General features: G+C 38.5%; 1 protein-coding gene and 1 long non-coding RNA gene across 2 annotated transcripts in view; both read right to left on the bottom strand.

Moving 5' to 3' along the window:
* LOC107568828 (neural cell adhesion molecule L1.1-like) overlaps window positions 1-19,678 on the bottom strand; it is a gene marked incomplete at its 3' end in the record, with an annotated part of 51,253 nt that overhangs the window by 11,618 nt on the left and 19,957 nt on the right. Inside the window, 9 exon segments of the mRNA XM_016254816.1 lie at window positions 12,703-12,816; window positions 12,924-13,100; window positions 16,262-16,384; window positions 16,469-16,730; window positions 17,518-17,530; window positions 17,667-17,862; window positions 18,107-18,208; window positions 18,290-18,417; window positions 18,759-18,918. Coding sequence (XP_016110302.1) covers window positions 12,703-12,816; window positions 12,924-13,100; window positions 16,262-16,384; window positions 16,469-16,730; window positions 17,518-17,530; window positions 17,667-17,862; window positions 18,107-18,208; window positions 18,290-18,417; window positions 18,759-18,918 — 1,275 coding nt within the window.
* Window positions 4,113-7,005, bottom strand: LOC107568830 (uncharacterized). The gene is made up of 2 exons (XR_001606814.1): window positions 6,921-7,005; window positions 4,113-6,827 (listed from the first exon to the last, which is right to left on the bottom strand). It is a non-coding gene; the product is annotated as an uncharacterized lncRNA (long non-coding RNA).

Genomic DNA, 19,678 nt, shown 5'->3' with positions numbered 1-19,678 from the left:
CCCTCATCCACATTTCCCGCCATGTTCGATTATGACACATCCTCTACTTCTTTATGATGTATACTCTCGCTTTTCACAATTTGAGTTGAATTACTGAAATAAATGAACTTTTCCACGACATTCTAATTTATTGAGATGCACCTGTACTTATTTGCTCGGCTACTGCTTTTCGCCTACTATATAGTAGTAGGCGGTTTCGGACGCAGCCAGTGTGTTTGCTGCAACGACCTGTGTCTACTCAGAAATGACATATTGATCCACGCGACCAGCGGCGCTAAATTTCAATGCCATGGAGGCAAAAAATTAGAAGGTATACTGGTATGTGGGACACCCATAAAGAACAAATTCTTGTTGAGTTGTGGCAGCAGAGGGAAAGTTTTTGTACGATGTGTCCTCTAGCTGCTATCGTGACCACACCAAAAAGGACATAGCACGGAAGGAGATCGCGGAGGAACTGCAGCTGCCAAGCTCCCTGTGCAAAACTGGCATCCCGAGTTGTCATCTTTTCCCGAGCCATGAGCGGGTCCATATTGCCCTCTTCTGCCGGCGCCTCTTCTTTGTTTCAGCGCACATGAAAAGCACAACTGCCAAAGCACGACCCATCTCGATGTACCGGTATTAGTTCACCACTAGCGCATGCTGATGACGTTGCGCTAACGTGTGTCGCAGCCTACGATTCAACAGGTGTCATCATCGTACAGTCTACATGCTTGTCGTACCCAAGTTTAAACGATCCATGACACACAGTGTGATAAAGTAATGATCTTATAGGATTGCTAAAATCGTGCGGTGTATCGCCCGGGCTTTAGATGAAATCAACTGAAATAAAAGACATTAAATCCATCAAGATCTCAGCAGAAGATGATTAATCATCTCCATAAACAGCATCACCAGCTGCAAACATCACTAACCAGTTTGAATTGTTGTTTGTCATGAGTCTAAAAAATTCTTATTAAGAATTAACAGAGATTTAGATGTTAATGTTTATTGAAAATAATACCGTTGTGGAGATAAGTGTTTGCTTTAGTTGAGCTCTTGACCCATGCCTTTATAACATTAGTTTTTTCCAGTTGCTGTATTTGTGTCTATGAAACACATTTGTTATGGGAAGACAAACCAAGAGAAAATGTGTTTCAATTATTTTTTATATTTTTTGATAATGACATTGTTGTCATGTAGTAGCCAGGTTCACTGATGTGATCAGTGGTGATGTGTAATATAGATCGTTATTGATCGCAAGAGTATTTTAATGAAATAAGAGCTTTTTGTAAATTGCAATCAGAGATTCAGACACATGATATGATTTTTTTTCATAAGATCCTACCCATCACATGTGTGTTTAACACCCACAATTGTGCCAGCCAAAGAAACACTTTAATTTAAAAAGTCAAGGGTCAAGAGGCAACTAAAGTAACCACTAATCACAAAAACGGTAAGTTAAAAAAAACCCCATCTAAACCTTAATTTTCAATAAAGAACTTCTGTTTTAGATCCTCCAGAAATAAAGTCTAACTGGTTAGTAATGCATGAAGCTGGTGATGCTGTTTGTGGAGATGATTAATAATCTTCTGCTGAGATCTTGAGAGATTTAATGTATTTTATTTCAGTTGATTTCATCTAAGGCTGTGGCTGAAGTCAGTAGTTCTTGTGTTTCTCTTTTCTTCAGTGATTCTGCTTGTTAACAGCAGGTGTTCATCACTAATGCTCAATCAGCACTTAATTAATCACATAATTATCTCATTAACTTTAACACTGCTTCAGTGTTACTTTAACACTCTTTTAGAGTGGGACCATATATGCTCCAAGCAGTCTTAATTTAACACTCAGGATTTTACTGTGTATAAACATTACTATAATATTGTCAACTTGATTGCATAGATACTATTTGGACTGAACTGAGATGGATGATGACATCACTGAATCAACAACTTTACCTAGAACACTGACTGTTTTCTATTGTACTCTTGCACTATCAGCACACATTGTTCCTGTTTAACACTGTAAAGCTGCTTTGACACTGTCACAGTCTTCAGCTGGTGTGCCCAGGATGACCACCAGAGGACACTTGCGTAAGCACATGGCTTGTGTCATGTTTGTTTAGTTCCATGTGCTTTCTCCTGTCGATTGTCTGACCCCGCCTATCTTGTTACCTCATTATTGTTTCAGTTATTCCATCTGCGTCTCCCTCGTTACCTGCCCAACTTAAGTCTCCCTGTGTTTGCAGTCCTGTGCTGTTTCGTTATTTGTCATATGTGGTCTAGTGATGCAAAGTCCGTTCTTTTCAGACAGATTGGTTCATTGAACCGGTTCAAAAAGCCGATTCATCGGTTCCTGACACCATCAAGCAATAACGTCTCTACGCATTTCTTTTCTAACAACTCAGTGCCATGTTGTATCAATGAAAAATTCAAATAAGTCATTTGTGTCAACACGTATTGAAACATTCAAAAATAAAGTTATTTGTGTGAAAGCATATTGCTGATTATTGCCATATAATTCACTTAAGTTAATGGTGTTTGTGGTCAGTTTCATTCGCGGATCCTTTATGTCAGGTATGACTGACTGAGCAATATTGACTAACCTACAACTTGGATAAGATTCCTAAAAGTTTCGCACCTACAGCACACATTACAGACACTGATGCACAAACGCGGATATGTTCTACACGTCTACAGTATAAAGAATGAATAAACCAGTCTTATAAACTCCTTGATTTCGCTTAAGCAACTTTATATATAATATGCATGCACAATAAACTATTGTAAAATTTATTTACATCATTTGACAGAAAGGTTTTTGCAGGTTTTAATAAAATGTAAATTAATAACAGTCATAAGCATATTTCCAGTACACACCTCACTCAGGAAAGTTGCACAGTATCATCAACTCAACTCATCAGAATCTTCGGGAATCCTCTGCAAACTTCGCCACGGCTCATTCGGTTCTCGTTGAGTCCTCGGGAATCCTCTGCAAACTTCGACAGTTGGTTGAATCGGCTCATTCGGTTCTTTTTGAGTTGGACGTGCTACTTCAGCTGTGCGTCCTGCGTCATCAAGATTCAGGTCGATTTGTGAACCGGCTCGACCGGTTAGAGCGATTCGTTCAAGAACCTAACATCACTGATGTGGTCCAATGTGTCTGTGCGCTCCTTGTTTAAGCCTGCTCTGCCTGTTCCTGTGTGGCCTTCCCTCGCCTTGCTGAGCTGTGCCCTGTTCTGGCCTTCCTGCCGGTTTTCCCCCTTGGGGTAGCTTTTGTTAGTTTTGTTTATTTTCATTATTAATAAAGAACCCGATTTCCTGCATCGTCTGAGTCCTCGTCTCATCTCTCCACACGCACCCTGACAGACACAATCTGTAAAACGCTGTATAAATAAAGCTGACCTGACAGATGACTTGACAGTCGAAAGGGTTTGCATCAATGCTGAGCTATACTTTTGCTGAGCTGGGCTTTGCCTTATTGCTGTCACATTACACATCTGTCGAGCCTGGTAAGGTGGCATTCAAAGCTGAAATGCAGTTCGATAACCCTTTATTTAAAAAGCCCTGTGGAACTGTCCATTAGAAGAAACCCACAGACATCAGGAGAAGACCTCCTGCCATAGCCAGGACACAGACCAGACAGGGATTTGCTTTTAGTCACTCCAGAATATAATGAACTTGTTAGTGTGTCCCGTTTGGATGTTCTTGCAATATGCTTGTTGTGATGTGTTTGATAGGCTCTAAATCCTTACCTAATCACATGCAGTGATATTAAACATGCAACAGCAGTTGTAGAGAGTCGTATGTGTAGTTAGATTTGTATCATTTAATTAAAAGCACTTAAATTCTCGGCCCCCTCTGATTGTCTTCTGTTGTTGGGACGGGCCCGTGACATGCCTGAATCTGCTGCTCGTTTCTTGTTCTGCTTTATGACTTTTCATCTTTTAGATGATTTGGTTGCTGCTCTTGAGGTCACACAATTATGTTTGATCATGAATGAATGATATATTAAGAAGTGTAGTCATTTTAAGGCTTTATGGCTAAGTCATGTTCAGTGAAGTCGTTATATTATGAAATGCATATTCAATGGAATGTAAATTTTAAAGTAAAAAGTGTCACACATTATTTTCTGCATAATCAATGTCATTTTATTTAGTTGTATTTGGATACAGCACATGGTAGCACTGCGGCGCTCGACTCGTCACATTCCCACTGCATCCATCACGACCGTTGTCTCTCAGCAGAGTTCAGAGATCATTCACAAAGGCTGTGATGCTTTGAAATACCACTCTGACTAGATTTTTATTCTCATTTTAGTGTTTTGATTTACAAATAGAAAGCAGAGGTAAGAAGAAGCTTACATACAATATGGAGATATCCCACATAGCCGGGAGGGATGGCGACGTGCTTTAGGTCTTTCACAGCTTATCGTATAAAGCCATGCACTGCAATTCCACCCGTTTAACTCAAGTCCTTTTTGTAGGAAAATAGATTTTAATGCGTACACAGGCTACATACTCTTACATACATTTGTTGTAAATATTCTTAGTATTTAACTTGATTTTAACCAGTCGTTCGCAGCATGACTTTGATCAGTACAATTCAGGATGCTGTGGCGTATGCGAGAGAAGACACATGATTAAACTCAAAGCCGTAATTACTGTCTGAAGATCTTTCTACTCATTCCATTATAAAACGTCACAAATGTCTCGCTCTACAGTCTTCAGGCGGGCTGGTTGAGAGGTGATGATGTCATTAAACTGCAGGCCCATCATGACATCATCACTGCTCCCCCCCACCCCCCCCAATGCATTTAATGAAATTCACAACAATATAGTCATTCAGAAGTTTAATTTTTCTTCTGACCTGTTTTCTAAACTAAAGATCAGATTAAGTGTAATAATACCACTAAATCTAATAATAAATATGTTAAATGTGAAAACATACTAAATAAAAGTTGTAAAAAATGACATATTCAGAATATGAACCATCAGTTTGTTCTGTAGTTTGTGTCTATTCGCTGCCATCGGCTCGTAATATTGTTCAAGGCTATTTCCTTCAGACAGGAACAGCCCAACTACATCAATTCAACAAATGCCCACATCATAAAGAACAATTGATGACACGAGACAAATGTGTGATAGATTATACTGTATGACTGTTATTGTTAGTAATAATTCACTGTACATAATTAGCAATGTTTGAGTGTTAATATTTGCAAGCTGACGGATGGATGACACAGACACTGGAGCACAGCAGTTCTCCGACTCTGCCGGCCGGGGTTTGGCCTCAGCGTTACAGCAGAACAACAGGCACAGCCTCACACTACATCAACTAGCCTAGCACTACATCTCATGCTGTTATTTGCTGCAGGAAATCAGTTTCTCTTGCTGTTTTTTTTTCTTTTTTCTTTTAAAAATATATGTTAGTGTCAAGATCACAAAATTTGGCTTTAGTGCAGCGGCTGTATGTACTTCAAAGGGATTTAACGTAATAAATTGCATCAAAAACACCATTATTTTAAAAACTTACTTGGGCAACAATACAAACGATACACGGTTAAAAGCCCTGAACTTTGATTATTAAGACAGAGAGACACACATGGCAGATTATTAATGTTCATACATACTGTTTTATAAAACATGAATTCATAAAGATAAATGCATTACAAGCAAAAAATAAAATAATAATAAATCAATAAAAAATATGATAATATAAACCAAATATATTCGCCTTTATGGAAAAAATACATATATACATGTATTAAATATATTTAAAAAATGTAAGAACTTAAGTAAAAGAATAATTCAAAAACAATACTTCAAATAAATGTAATGATTTGTAATCATGAATGGGAAAAGAATGCCTTCAAACCATAATGAATAGAAAAAGATTTTCGCTTTTCAGCCTTTCAGACCTGACTTCTGTTGACTGCAGTGATTTCAGCTGATGTATTCGACATAAGGCATTGTTCAGAGAGGCAGCAAAATCGCTTTGTTTTGGTTTAGTCTGAACAGTTAAAAAAAAATTCTGGAAATGCATCTTAGCCTGTACTGACTGAAATACTGACTACACCGTCTAAAGAATCAGCCTCAGTTCTACTGACCGTTAAAATTGATGCAGGCAGTCACTCCTACAGATCCCATGTTCAAAACAATCAGATTTGTGTGCCACGTGAACAAGGCCCAAGTCTGCCCTACACTCTCAAACAGTTGTATTCGTGCCTTTTCCCTGCTTGTGTCTGTTATCTATCACACCTTCTGCATAATTTCAGCGAGAGAACTGGAAAAACTTCCAATGAGGGAGAATTTACAATCCAAACATCACTTGAAGCAGCGAAGTGAAAATTGTAAACAGTTTTCAGTGCTTGGATGGAATGTTAGAAGCAACTGTCCTGCACATTATTTGTGTCTGTCGGATGCACGTGTGTCATTATAATGCTAGAGTGAAGCTGGCGGTGTTTGCAGATGTCATTTCTTGCATCATATAGTAACGACTGTCTATCCTGAAATCAATATCCTGTCTAATACCATCAGGGCCCTTCATTCAGATGGTCAAGGATGTGTGCGTGTGGAGGTGGAGTGTTAGTTTGGCCCCAGGAATCCTGTCACAGATGTGGGAAAGCTGATGCTGGGCGGAGGCATATTGGGATTGATGGGAGATGTGGTGCCTGAGCTGCCGTGAGTGCCGTGACTGTTCGGATCTTTGCGTCCGCTGTACTGGCCGATGAAAGAGCCGTCCTCGTTAAACTGGATGTCGACACTGTCTCCGTAGTCAGCTAGACTGTCGTTGCTGCTGCGCTTGCTCTCGCAGACTGACTGCTGACTGATGGAGCACTTCTCGTTATCACTGAAGGAGATACAGAGAAGACGCTTGGATTACAGCAGACCAGGAAATAAGTGCACAGTCACGACACAGTTAGTGAGAGAAAGCTGCTCTTACCTCTCCAGAGATCTGTGTGTGTGAGCGTGAGTATGAATGAAAGCAGAGACAAACAATCAGCGTTAGATGTTAGCAGGGTCAAAATTCACCCAAAATCTTTTTTCCCCCTACATGATGTCGTTATTTTCATTAAAATTAATTAGGATTGCTAGAAAAGGGCTTAACAAACTCATTTTTGTGATTTACATTTACATTGGGAAAGTAGAGCCACATCCTAACCAAGGGGAGGTGACATATAAATACACATATGCACATTTGGACTGACCAAGGGATATTACTACATATACCACTGAAGTAGTTCTTACCTAACCAGAGATGGAAAAACTAACAGTGCAGCGATGAAATAAGTTAATCATTGATTCAGTGTTGTTATTGTCCAGCTCAGTTCAAGTCGACAGTATTGCTGGAAAATAAGTGAGCTGGGAGGATGTGAGAGAGTGCATTGGCTGTACGATTGAGCTCCCCATGGAAACAAATGGCATGCAGCGATTTAAGAGGAGATGGTGAGCGAGTCATGACATGTTACAAGAGCATACTCCACCTTGCTGGTTAGGCACTTTCGCACCGCGTAGTTCTAGGAAATTAGTTCTAGTTTACACTTAGTTCTAGGAACTAGCCAGCATAGTGGTTTCTGGAGAACCAATTTCTCCCTTGTGCTGTTTTCCTGGTTGCATATACATACCAGCAGCAGGAACTCTGAAGCGGCCGATAGTGATGTCTTTATTCGTGGCATTTACAAACATCAACAACCGCTGAATGGAGGATGCTGCGTTCGGAGCTGTTATTGATGCTTGTCATGGGTTTCATGATAACAGAGATGGAATGCACAAAAATCTGACTAAATCTCCTATGACAACTTGCAGTGTTATCATCAAGGCTGAGAAAAGAACAAAATGCTGCAGACAACAGGTAAATGCCATTATCTCTGTTTTCTATGTTCCTGGAGTACATATGCATAACATGACTTTTTAAAAATGCCGGGTAGCCGGTGTTTCACATGCGTTTGGCCAGTCAGCGTACACTGCGTCACTGATACTTCCTGTAGAACTGTTTTAGACTCTACTCTGATGTAGGAGCTAATTTAGTTCCCCCAAACAGAGTTCCTAGAGCTAATCACGTTCCTAGTTCCTGCTGTGTGAACACGCCAAAAAGCGCGAACTTCTGCCAATAGTTCTAGGAACTATGAAATGGTTCCTCCGGTGCGAAAGCACCTGTTGAAGTACACAACTGTTGCAGTGTTGTCCATCTGGATGAGCATATGCCTGCCATGAAGCAGCAGATGAAGGCAAGCAACACTGCTAGCGCCCCGATGCAATTGATATACTACTGCAGTTAAGGTCCTGTCCATGAGCCTGAGGATGCATGCTCGTTGCATAGAGTGCCCCAGCCCATTCTGGAGGCATCTGTTGTGACAACAACATGTCTCAAAACTTGTTCTAAGGACACTCCAAAAGCACAACAAGGTCTGATCATGGGCTGAATAAATGGCGACAGATAGGCGTAATGATCACCCGATGTGTGCCATGGTACCATGCTCATATCGAGCCAGTGCTGAAGTGGTCTCATATGCATCAATCCAAGTGGCGTTACTGTAGCTGTGGATGCCATATGCCTCAGGAACCTCTGAAGTTGTTTTCAGTGGAACTGAGTTAGCCCCCTGAATGAATTAGGCAGTTCAGCACTGACTGGGCACGCTTGTTCGTGAGACGCACCGTCATATTAATCGAGTCCAACTCTGCACAGGGATGCTCTTTTTCCAGCTAACCCAAAGCCCTAGGTGGCTGAGGTACCTAAGCACCAAGTCCCTGTACTTGCACAGCAGATCTTGTGAGTACGCTAATATAAGCTAATCAAACACACCTGATCCAAGTCATCAGCTCATTAGTAGAGACTCCAAGACCTGAAATTGGTGTGTCAGAGAAATGAGACATGCAAAATGTGCAGTGTTGGGGTGCCTCTGGGACGAGGGTTGGGAACCACTGGTCTAAGGTACGGTGTATAACTATTATAATACCTAAAAGGAAAAACATGGGCTTAATGAGCTTAATGATTTTTACAGTGTCGGTTTGATGTTAACTCCTGTGATTGTAGTGATGTTCTGGGGGCTGTTATGATCGATGATTCTGTACTCAAGCTGCCAATAAGACTGGCTGATGTTATGTTCTAAAAGGTCTAGACACTAGAAAGATGTCTGGTCTGGATGGTCTTTCTGCATTTTATCCTGAAAACATTTGCAGAGAAATTAGCCCCTGCATGGGTGGACATTTTCTATTGTTTCCAGAGTACTACTGCTTCACATATCATTCCAGATATTTTGAAGGTGACCCTGGAGCACAAAATAAGCAGCACACAGGGGTTAAAGCAAAAAAAAAAATCCTGAGCCTGAACTTTGTCCGGGGGTTGGACACATACACAGGGTTATTTGGCAAAAAAAAAAACATTATTTGGAAATGATTTTTCTTGAAACTAACTAGTAACATATCTGCCCTTGCCATTAGCCGTAAATAACGTAATAATTTAGAAATGATAAACTGATCATTAATAAAGTATGAAAATACAATTATTAAACATTATAGATATGCTCAAGAGCAAAACATTTATAGCTGTATTTATAAACTGCTTACTAATGCCTATTATTGTTGGAACAATGCTTTATACAGGATGAATTGACTATTTAATAATGCTTAACAAATGAATGATAGTGTGCAGTTATTATAAAGTGTTACCAGTTCAATTAACAACAACAAAATAAAATGCTCCAAGAACTGGTAACTTAAACAGGGTTCGTACAGATACTCCAAAATGAAATTCCAGGACTTTCAAGGACTTTTCAAGCACTACTCTTTTGGTTTTCAAGGACTAAAATCAGATCTCACTTATCACTTATCAAAAAATATTGTTATTGTCTTTCAAATTCTAATAAATAAACTAATAAAACAAATGGTACAAATAAAGTGCAGCACATGCAAAGAATGCAATGACTGTGGCAACTTTAACATTTGAAAGAATACTATGGCAAAGTTATCGCTTTCCTTATTCAAACTGATTTTTTTTTCATGAATATATGATTGACCTGAAGAATGAAAGCTATATGATACACTTGGAAAATGATGAGCTTTATCACGCTCATAGACACTAGGGGTGTGACAATAAACTTAGCTCACGAGATGAGACAAAATACAGATACTTGGTTCACTAGAACAAGACAATATTTTAATACTTTTAGAAATATTTGAATGACAAAATATTTGTCTTTTAATTACAAAAAGTAGAACTTAACTAACTAGGGCTTAACTAACAATTATTTTGCTAATCAAGTAATCTACTGATTATTTTGATAAGTATGTTTTAGTAATACGAATAGAACTAAGTGAAAAACAGGCTTTAATATGACTATATTTATATATAAACTAATGATGAGGCAATAATAATTGGCTCAAATAAAGTATCAAAACCAAGTACATGGTTTGGGGCGTGTTTGTTTTGGTGATTTCAAATATCAACATTGGCTACCAGAAATCCCTCACTCTGCCTTTAAATACATAATGTAATATGCCTTTATTATAACAAACACCTGCAGAGGGCGCTTACGGCCTGGTGATGTTTCATGTGATTCAACGACGTTTAAATTCATTTAATAGCAATATTTGGCCATATGCAAAGTGAGAAACTTTTATTTTGAAATCGTGATCTACTATAAATCACATATTTAGAAATATGTTGATGTATTCTGTGTTGGCAAAGGTTTATAAATGACTTAAGTTACAAATTAAGTGAGATACTATTATGCGCGTCTCATGTTTATAGGACCAAAAATGTCTGATTGGCTAGTAATGCTAGTTTGGTTGAGCATGAATGCTGTGTTCCTCTCATACATTGGTAGGCGAACTCATTAACTCGAACGTGGTATCAACAAGTTGTTTTTTTTAATGTAGGAGGACTATCTTATGTTCCCACAGCTAAACGCCACACGCCGGAGAACTTTAAGCCCTGAGCACAGTTATAGGCAATAGCCAACTACATTGTATGTGTCAAAATTATCGATTTTTCTTTTATGCCAAAAAATCATTAGGATATTAAGTAAAGATCATGTTCCATGAAGATATTTTGTAAATTTCCTAGGGCTGGGCGATATGGGCAAAAATTCATATCTCTGTATTTTTTGGCAGATTTGCGATATACGGTATATATCTCGGTAATTTCGTTTTTGTATTAGTATTTAAAAAAATCTGTATTTAATATATGTATGTATATATATTTCACTTACTGCCTAATGTTGTCCAACAAAATACATAATAAAGGCTATGAAAACAAATAAAGTGAATGTAACCATGTAAGCCTTTTTATATTATGTGCAAAAAGGGTTAAACTCACATTTCATTCTAACATTGTAACATTGCAATCTAAAAACAAAAATAAGGCTTTTAAAGTGGAAGTTAAATTCACTAAACTAAAACTAAATATAAACGAGAACAAAAGCACAGAGTTGTGTTGGGTTATTTTGATTACCCCATTACAGTCACTTTACAGTCATAAAAATACACTTACTTGTAGGTTTAAAATTCTACATGTCACATTTATTGTCCAACTATAAATATTTCAGTGAAATGTATATTTTAGTCAGAATTATTGTGCTCCTATTTAATTGAGATCTGTCTGTTTGACGCGCATGCTCGTTCACTGAAGTCTGTGAAGTTTAGCGGAAGCAGAAGCAGAAGGCTCATGCACTTCTGACAGAAAAATGGAAATATTTCCATGGCTTTCTAACATTTACAGATGGAGAATATACCTGTGAAATGTAAGTTATGCATTCAGGAAGACAGCACATCTCAAACACATTAAACCGCGCAAGTAGCCTGTGTCTCTGTCAGTGGCACAAGCAGCCTTTCTGTCAGAGCACATGACGACACTATAAATCACTAAGAAAAGTAGGAGAATATAATCATTTTCATATGTAATAAATTACTTGCGGCTCAGAGCGAGCAGACGAAACACAATGAATGCGGTCACTGCTTTCAGAGGTGGATTGGGAACGCAGTCGTGTAAGACCTTTCTGGGAGGCAATTATACAGAAATACTTTGATGACAGACTTTGCTCGTGCATTTCTGAATGACCATAACAACATTTCAGATGCTGTGGAATGAGATCGGTCCGCTGGTTGGTCAGGTTTTGCCGTCACATAGCGCAAAGACACTTTTTTGATGCGCTTGGAGGAATTTATTCGCAAAATGCATTTCCATCTCCCATTATTCGCATCAACCCTTTTTTGCACAAGTTAAAAACCACCTCTTTTAAAAAACATTTTTATTCGAAATTCTGCGTTTCCATCACTCGTTTCTCATGCGATACTTCAAAATGGGCATTAAAATAGGGTGATGGAAACATAGCTATCGTCTTTTCATCAATGATCAGTGATCATTGTCCATACATCAATGGAAAGCTTATTTATTCAGCTTTCAGATGATGTATAAATCTCAATCTCAGTTTAAAAAAAATGACTTTTATGACTGGTTTTGTGGTCCAGAGTCACATATATCTCTTTATATATACATAGCTATACATTTTAGATGCTATATTTAGATTTTAGATATATTTTAGGGTTCATCGAACATGAAAAAATATACACAAGCTATAAATACAATTTATGAAAGCACACTTTCATCGCTAATGTTTGATGATGGTGATCAACATCAGTGATGATACTGTGACAGAGGGAAAACACACTATGTTTCATTCCTTCAGGATTCAGGGAAAGTGGATCAAAGTTGATCAGACCCTCACCACTTTTTTTCAGGTAACGGAAGCTAAAGGCAAAGTTACGCTGTCTTTCTCCTGGCACCCAACTGACGTTAACCGATGTTTGTCCAGCTTCAATGTTGATTGCAGATGGTGGTTCTGCAGAGGGAACGTAGATAATACAATATTGTAGATCAGAAAAGTTTATATTGTGTCCTGTAACACACACAACTGAGAATGCTGGGATTTTGGCTGTGCAGTTTCACCTCCATCCAGCAAGGTGGCGCCCTCCATTTCTATTGGCTCCCCCTCACCAGCAGTGGTGAGTGCTCTGAGTTTGAAGTGGTATTGGATCCGAGGATTCAGACTCTTCAGTGTGAACTCAGTAACAAGAGGCAGGTTGATGGATTCCATCAGCTGTGCGCTCGAAATTCCAGGCACAGCTAAACAGAGGACAGAACAGAATCCCATCAGAATGAATAAGACTTCACATTAAGCTTTCCTTTGTAAAGGTGCTCATTAATAACTGATAACTTGTTCTTAAAGACATGAAAAATCACTGATATGCAGTGTTGGGGGTAATACACGAGTTACGTAATCAGATTATTTTTTTCAAGTAACTAGTAAAGTAATGCATTACTTTTTAATTTACAAGAAAATATCTGAGCTGCTTTTTCAAACAAGTAATGCCAGTTACTTTGTTTTCCCATGTATTGACTGGCAACTCTCGTGTTGCCATGTTGAGAGAAATGGGGAGTAAGTGCAGAGGCGTTGTGTGCGCTGTGTGAACGTGATGTTACCGTAGTTCTAGACTAAATGTCAACATGCATGATTTCATCTCACTACACAAAAACAGATGAATAAAAAAACATTGCAAACTCAGAATATGATGCAAACCTGCAATAAATATGTTAAATAGCACAAATATCCTTTATGTGCTTAATCCAATTTTATTAACCAGTGTCTTTGCTGCTGACCTTCAGTCATCCAATTCAACCTTACTAATAAGCAAAAATTACTTCAGATAAACTAACATTTGTGCTTAATTTTTTATTGCTAAAGAGTGTTGAACTTTCTTCTCCTGTGTTCTACTGTACTGAGCCTGAGGCTTATTCAGTTCAGTTTTGGTGTGAAAGGGCTTTTACGTTTGCCAAAAATATAACTTTTTATATTAAAAACAAACAAGAAAGCCCTGCCCAGGTTTAAACAGTAATGCATAAGTAGCACAAACGAAGCGCAAAAGTAACTTTACACAATTCTTTCTATAAAAAAGTAACTAACGTAATTAGTTACTTTTTTAGGGAGTAATGCATTATTTTACTTTCCCTAACACTGCTGATAGGCAGATATAAGCATATCTCCAAGGTAAACAAGCTGTTTCCATGTGTGCTATTTATAATTTTTTTAAGGGGTCCTATTATGCTTTTTCACCTTTTCAACTTTAGTTAGTCTGTAATGTTGCTGTTTGAGCCTAAAAAAGATCTGCAAAGTTACAAAGCGCAAAGTCCACTTCAAAAGGAGATCTTTTATTGAACAGAAATCACTTTTCAAAAACTACAACGAATGACTCGTTTGGACTACAACGCATATTTTCTGGGATTTGTGATATCACAAATACAAATGAATGCAATGAGACCTGTTTGAGCTGCACTAGAGAAGGCGCCGAGTGCTGCCAATCACAGCACACACTGGCCCAGCTAACCAATCACAGCACACACTGGCCCAGCTAACCTATCACAGCACACACTGGCCCAGCTAACCTATCACAAAATGGATGTCCCATTGACTCCCCATGTTAAAATGGCCAACTTTACAGCAGGAAAAAACATGTTTACAGCCTGGTACAAAAAATGATTTTGGTCTATATAGCTCATTTTGTCCTTCATGACAACTGTGAGGGGGGTGAATTTTTTTATAACTCATCCGTTTAAATGATATTAAGCCTTAAAGTTCTGCATAATTAAGGGCGTGGCCACATGAGTGACAGGTGGATTACCGCTGCTGTCACCAGCGTCGAGCTAGGTGGGCGTGGTTTCCGCAACCAGCTCCCGCCTCTTTGCCCATTTTCGATTGTCCGGGAGTGACGCGCTGCCAAGATGGCGACGGCCGGCTCCACCCACTTTGAGCTTCAAAACCGCTCTTCAGAAACCTACGAGTGACGTCACGGACACTACGTCCATGTTTGTATACAGTCTAATCATTACTCCAGTCACATGATCCTTCAGAAATCATTCTAATATTCTGATTTGCTGCTCAAAAATTATTTATTATGTTGAAAACAGCTGAGTAGAATTGTTTCAGGTTTCTTTGATAAATAGAAAGTTCAGAAGAACAGCATTTATCTGAAATAGAAAACGTTTGTAACATTCTAAATGTCTTTATCATCACTTTTGATACATTTAAAGCATCCTTGCTAAATAAATGTATTAATTTCTATCATTTCTTTCCAAAAAAAAAAGAAAGAAATTATACTGACTCCGAGCTTTTGAATGGAATAGTGTATAATGTTACAAAAGCTTTTTATTTCAGATAAATGCTGATATTTCTATTCATCAAAGAATCCTGAAAAAAATGTACTCGGCTGTTTTAAATATTGATAACCAGCAAATCGGCATATTAGAATGATTTATGGATCATGTGACACTGAAGACTGGAGTAATGATGCTGAAAATACAGCTTTGATCACAGAAATAAATTACAGTTTACTATATATTCAAATAGAAAGCAGTTATTTTAAATAGTAAAAATATTTCAGAATGTTACTGTTTTTGCTGTACTTTGGATCAAATAAATGCAGGCTTGGTGAGCAGAAGAGAATTCTTAAAAAACAAAACATTAAAAAGCTTACTGTTCAAAAACCTTTGACTGGTAGTCAAAGTATTCTTATAGATTGAAACAAATGTGCTTTAGCCAGTATAACTTTGGATCAAATAAACGCAGGCTTGGTGAGCAGAAGAGACTTCTAAAAAAAACATTAAAAATCTTACTGTCCAAAAACTTTGACTGGTAGTGTAGGCTGATTCTTCTTATAGATTGAAACGTGCATTAACCAGGATAACGAGTATGAAACATGCTCCAAGTTGCTTCAGAAAACAAAAAAAGAGCAACAACAAAAGCATGTTGCTGGAAATGGGTTTATTATTGAAACTGCAAACTGATTGTCTGCCAGCAGGAGGCGCTGTGAGAGCGGCAGAACTAGCGGTTTCTCCAGTAACGGCTGTAATCAGCGTAATGTAACGGCTCCGCTCATGAACGCTACTTTATCAGATCAAATGAAAATGCCATCGAAACTTTTCTGAAGACAGTCGGTTCCCTTCAGAGATGCATTCATATAAAACACCCGCGCCGTGTTATGATTTTGAAACGTGCAGTGCTCATGTTTATTCAATGAAGTCAAACGCCACAAATAAATCAATGTATGGGAAACACTGGTAATGTATATCGAAATATCGGAAATGTGTTTAAAAATCATATCACCGTTATTGAAAAAATGTATATCGCGATACATATTGATATTGAATTATTGTCCAGCCCTATTTCAAAGCTATCTATATTATATAATGTGCTAATTTTACATATAATGAATGATCCTGAGTTGACCCACGTTCATTGTACTGTAGCAGGTAGCCTGTGAGCACTCCGTTGGGTTTGTCTGGAGCTTCCCAGCGCAGGGTGATCTCCGTCTCAGATGGGCTCTCGAAGGTCAAAAATGAAACTGGTCCAGGAGCTGGATGTCAGAAGAGCACAAGTTCAGCTGATCTAAATCCACTTTCACAGAGGTTTTCACATGCGCTGTAAAAAGTGACCTTACCGCCCTCTGGAGTGCTAAAGTGATACGCCTTCGAATGCGGACCTTCACCTTTGCTGTTGAAAGGTGCAACTGTCAGAGTATAGTTCGAGTAAAACTGCAAGTCGCTCACGGCCGTCTCCACCTTGTTTCCATGAACCACAATCACTCTGTTCCTGTCCGCTGCTGGTTCTTGCATCGGCAGGCCTCTTCGGCTGTGAGTTCTGGGGCCTTTCTTTCTCAGATGGATCTCGAGAGAGAGAGAGAGAGAGAGAGCGAAAAACAACTATGAGAATCAGCAGCCCCTCTAGAATTTGGGAAGTTCTGGGAATGCTTTCAGCGGCAAGTTTTATTTTTGTTCCCAGAATGTTCTGCTAAAAGGTAGGATAACATTCTCTAAAAACATTCTAAAAATGTTTATTGATAACATTATTAGAACATTATCCCCTAACATTCTAATAAAGATTTTAGCGGGAAGGTTCCCAGTGCACTAGATGTAGACTTGTGGATGTGGATGTGAAATTTTGGTTGAAAGTGAAAACCCACCCTTTGTTTGATGTCAACCTCAATTGTCATTAAATAACAAAAAAACAGCATTACCAGCTTCACTTGTTATAAACCAGATTGGCTTTATTTTTGTCATACAATTACAAAAGTTCTTATTAAGATTAACAGAGGTTTAGATGTTGAGAGTTTATTGAAAATAATAGTTTGGCTTGAAGTCATCAATGGTGACATGCTTCATGCCGCAATGCATTCTGGGAGCCACAGATTAGTTTTGTATGATGCACCCAGAATGCATTGCAGCATGAAGCATGTCATCATTGCTGAGATTCATAACCTGATTCTTAATAACAATTTTTTTTAATGCTTGAAGAGGTCTGATTAAAACACTGCTGGATCTCAGTCTGAAGAACCACTGAGTGTCTGTAATAAATAATGTGCAACTAATACCATAGATTAGACTGGAAGAAATCAGATAACCAGACCGTTACATAATGATTATATCGCTATCATCAGCAAATAGCCAGCATTATCTAATCATGTTTTCTTGCTGTTTTGCCATAACAAACACAGATACCACAGCTAGAGAAAAAACATTGAAAAGTCAAGAACCAAACTGCCCAACTAAAGCAAACACTGATCACCATAATGGTGACATCAACCCAAACTATTACTTTTAAACAGACATCAACATCTAAACCTCTGTTAATATCAAGACTTTTTGTAGCTGTATGAGTCTGAGGGAGGACTGGGCTCGCTTATTCCTATGCCATTGACAGCTCTGACCCGGAAGTGATATGTGCTGTAAGGCTGCAGGTGGATCTCCAGGTGTCTGATGTCTTGAGGAACTCTTCTGTACTCCTCCCAGTGGCCCTTTTCTGGATTCTGCTCCTCTTTCTTCTCAATAACATACTCTGATGGACAACAGAGATGAAAGGTCAGTCAAACCGTAGCAATGTCTGATCCAAAAGGTTCTTGAGAAAACTCGTTATCCTACTCCTAAAAAGATTGGGGTTTTTTTGTGGAGCATCTAGAGTGTATTGAGGATTTGATAAAAGGGGTGCTCCATAATGGTGTGTATAATGGTGTCAGGATTGAATAAACAGAATACAAGCGGTGAGCTGTGGTGAGCACAGTCAAAGACTTGATTCTGATTACCAGATACAGGACTGTTGTTTTGAGCGCCTGGCATCCAGGACAGCGTGACTCTACGCTCCTTCCTTTCAGACAACTCCAGAGAGTGAGGAGAACCGGGCTTATCTGAGGAGTGTCCAACACATCAGTGTCTTTCAGAAGCAAGGCAGTGTCAAACACTGTATTTGGTGACAGTGACAGACTCACCCTGTACGGTGATGGAGCCGGTGGCGCTGACCGAGTCCAGTTTAGTGCTGATCTCACAGCTGTAGATTCCCGAGTCCTCCATCCGAATGTCAGTGATCTTCAGAGAGCCGTCGAGGTATTCAGTGTATCTGCAACCATTGAAATCACAAGCTATAAACACCAGCAAATCCACTGCAGGACAATGCCGTTCATATGGCCAGCTGCTTTTGGCAGCAGTGCACTGAAGTTATCGCCATGTGTGATGTTTATGTAACTCATGGCACTGTTTTGCTCAGTTAGTTGCACACGCTGATATAGGCATCTCGAAAGAGAGCGGTCAGTGAACTTTTACACAATATTTACTCAAAATAAACACATTACAAACAGAATCAACAGAAACTCAGCTTTGACAGCAGTTTGGCCACTTTTGTTAACTGCTGATACCGATAAGCTCAAAATAGCAGAGATAAGTTTTATGTGGTGTGTTTACTTGTCATCATTAGCAGATGATGTGATCTTGTGTTTGTCCTTCTTCCACTGAATTGTGGGTTGTTTTAACTTGTGGTCCACTGTATATTTGCACTGCAAAACAGCATCGTCTCCACGTAAAACCCGCAGATCCTGAGGAGGGTCCACAATCTTAGTTCTGTCTGGAGACAATAACATGAAACGACATTCACCACCCATTTTACCTCATTAATGTGACATACAGGAGAAAGATTCAATGATTCAAAGACCTGAATGTGATTTTGCACTAGGTTTTTAAACTACTTCCCTCCTTCAACCCATATTGTAGGGAGCTTTTTGGCTAGGATGTGCAACCATCTATTGCTGTTTGCTTTTGTTCCTACAATCTATTATATTAACGTCAATCAGCATTAAATTACTGCAGAAATTATTGGCATGAATTTGGTCAAATGAACAGAACCTACAACAGTAGCCTCAACAATGTCCAAAGCTAGCTATTTGTCTAATATTAACAAAGAGAGAGTGTGGCCTTGTTGACGCAAAGCTCAAAAGAAAATAAAGTTCTTACTACTCTGCCCTTCAAAAGTTTGGGATCAGTGAAATTTTAAATGTTTTTAATGGAGTCTCTTATGCTCAATTTTTTAATTTTTTTTATTCTTCGATGAATAAAAAGTTTTAAAAAACTGCATTTATTCAAAATAGAAATCTTTTCTAACAATATAAGTCTTTCCTACTGTAAGTCAAGTTTATTTTATTCCTCAGTTTTTGCTGTTGCACTGTATATATAAATTGTGAATTATGAAAGTTATGAATGTTTTAATCTATCTTGAAAAAAGCTTGCAGAAAATATGCTTTTGTGGGAATCATCCTCAGTCTGTAACTTGGTAAAACAATTATCTTTATTTAAAATGTTTCAAGTCTTAATACTTTTCCTTTTGTTAT

This window comes from Sinocyclocheilus grahami, unplaced genomic scaffold, assembly GCF_001515645.1.
Source record: "Sinocyclocheilus grahami isolate Dianchi unplaced genomic scaffold, SAMN03320097.WGS_v1.1 scaffold1285.1, whole genome shotgun sequence".
In the NCBI taxonomy this organism is placed as follows: Eukaryota; Metazoa; Chordata; class Actinopteri; order Cypriniformes; family Cyprinidae; genus Sinocyclocheilus; species Sinocyclocheilus grahami.
The sequence above is the reverse complement of the archived record's forward strand: the minus strand, read 5'-3'. Positions and strand labels throughout refer to the sequence as shown.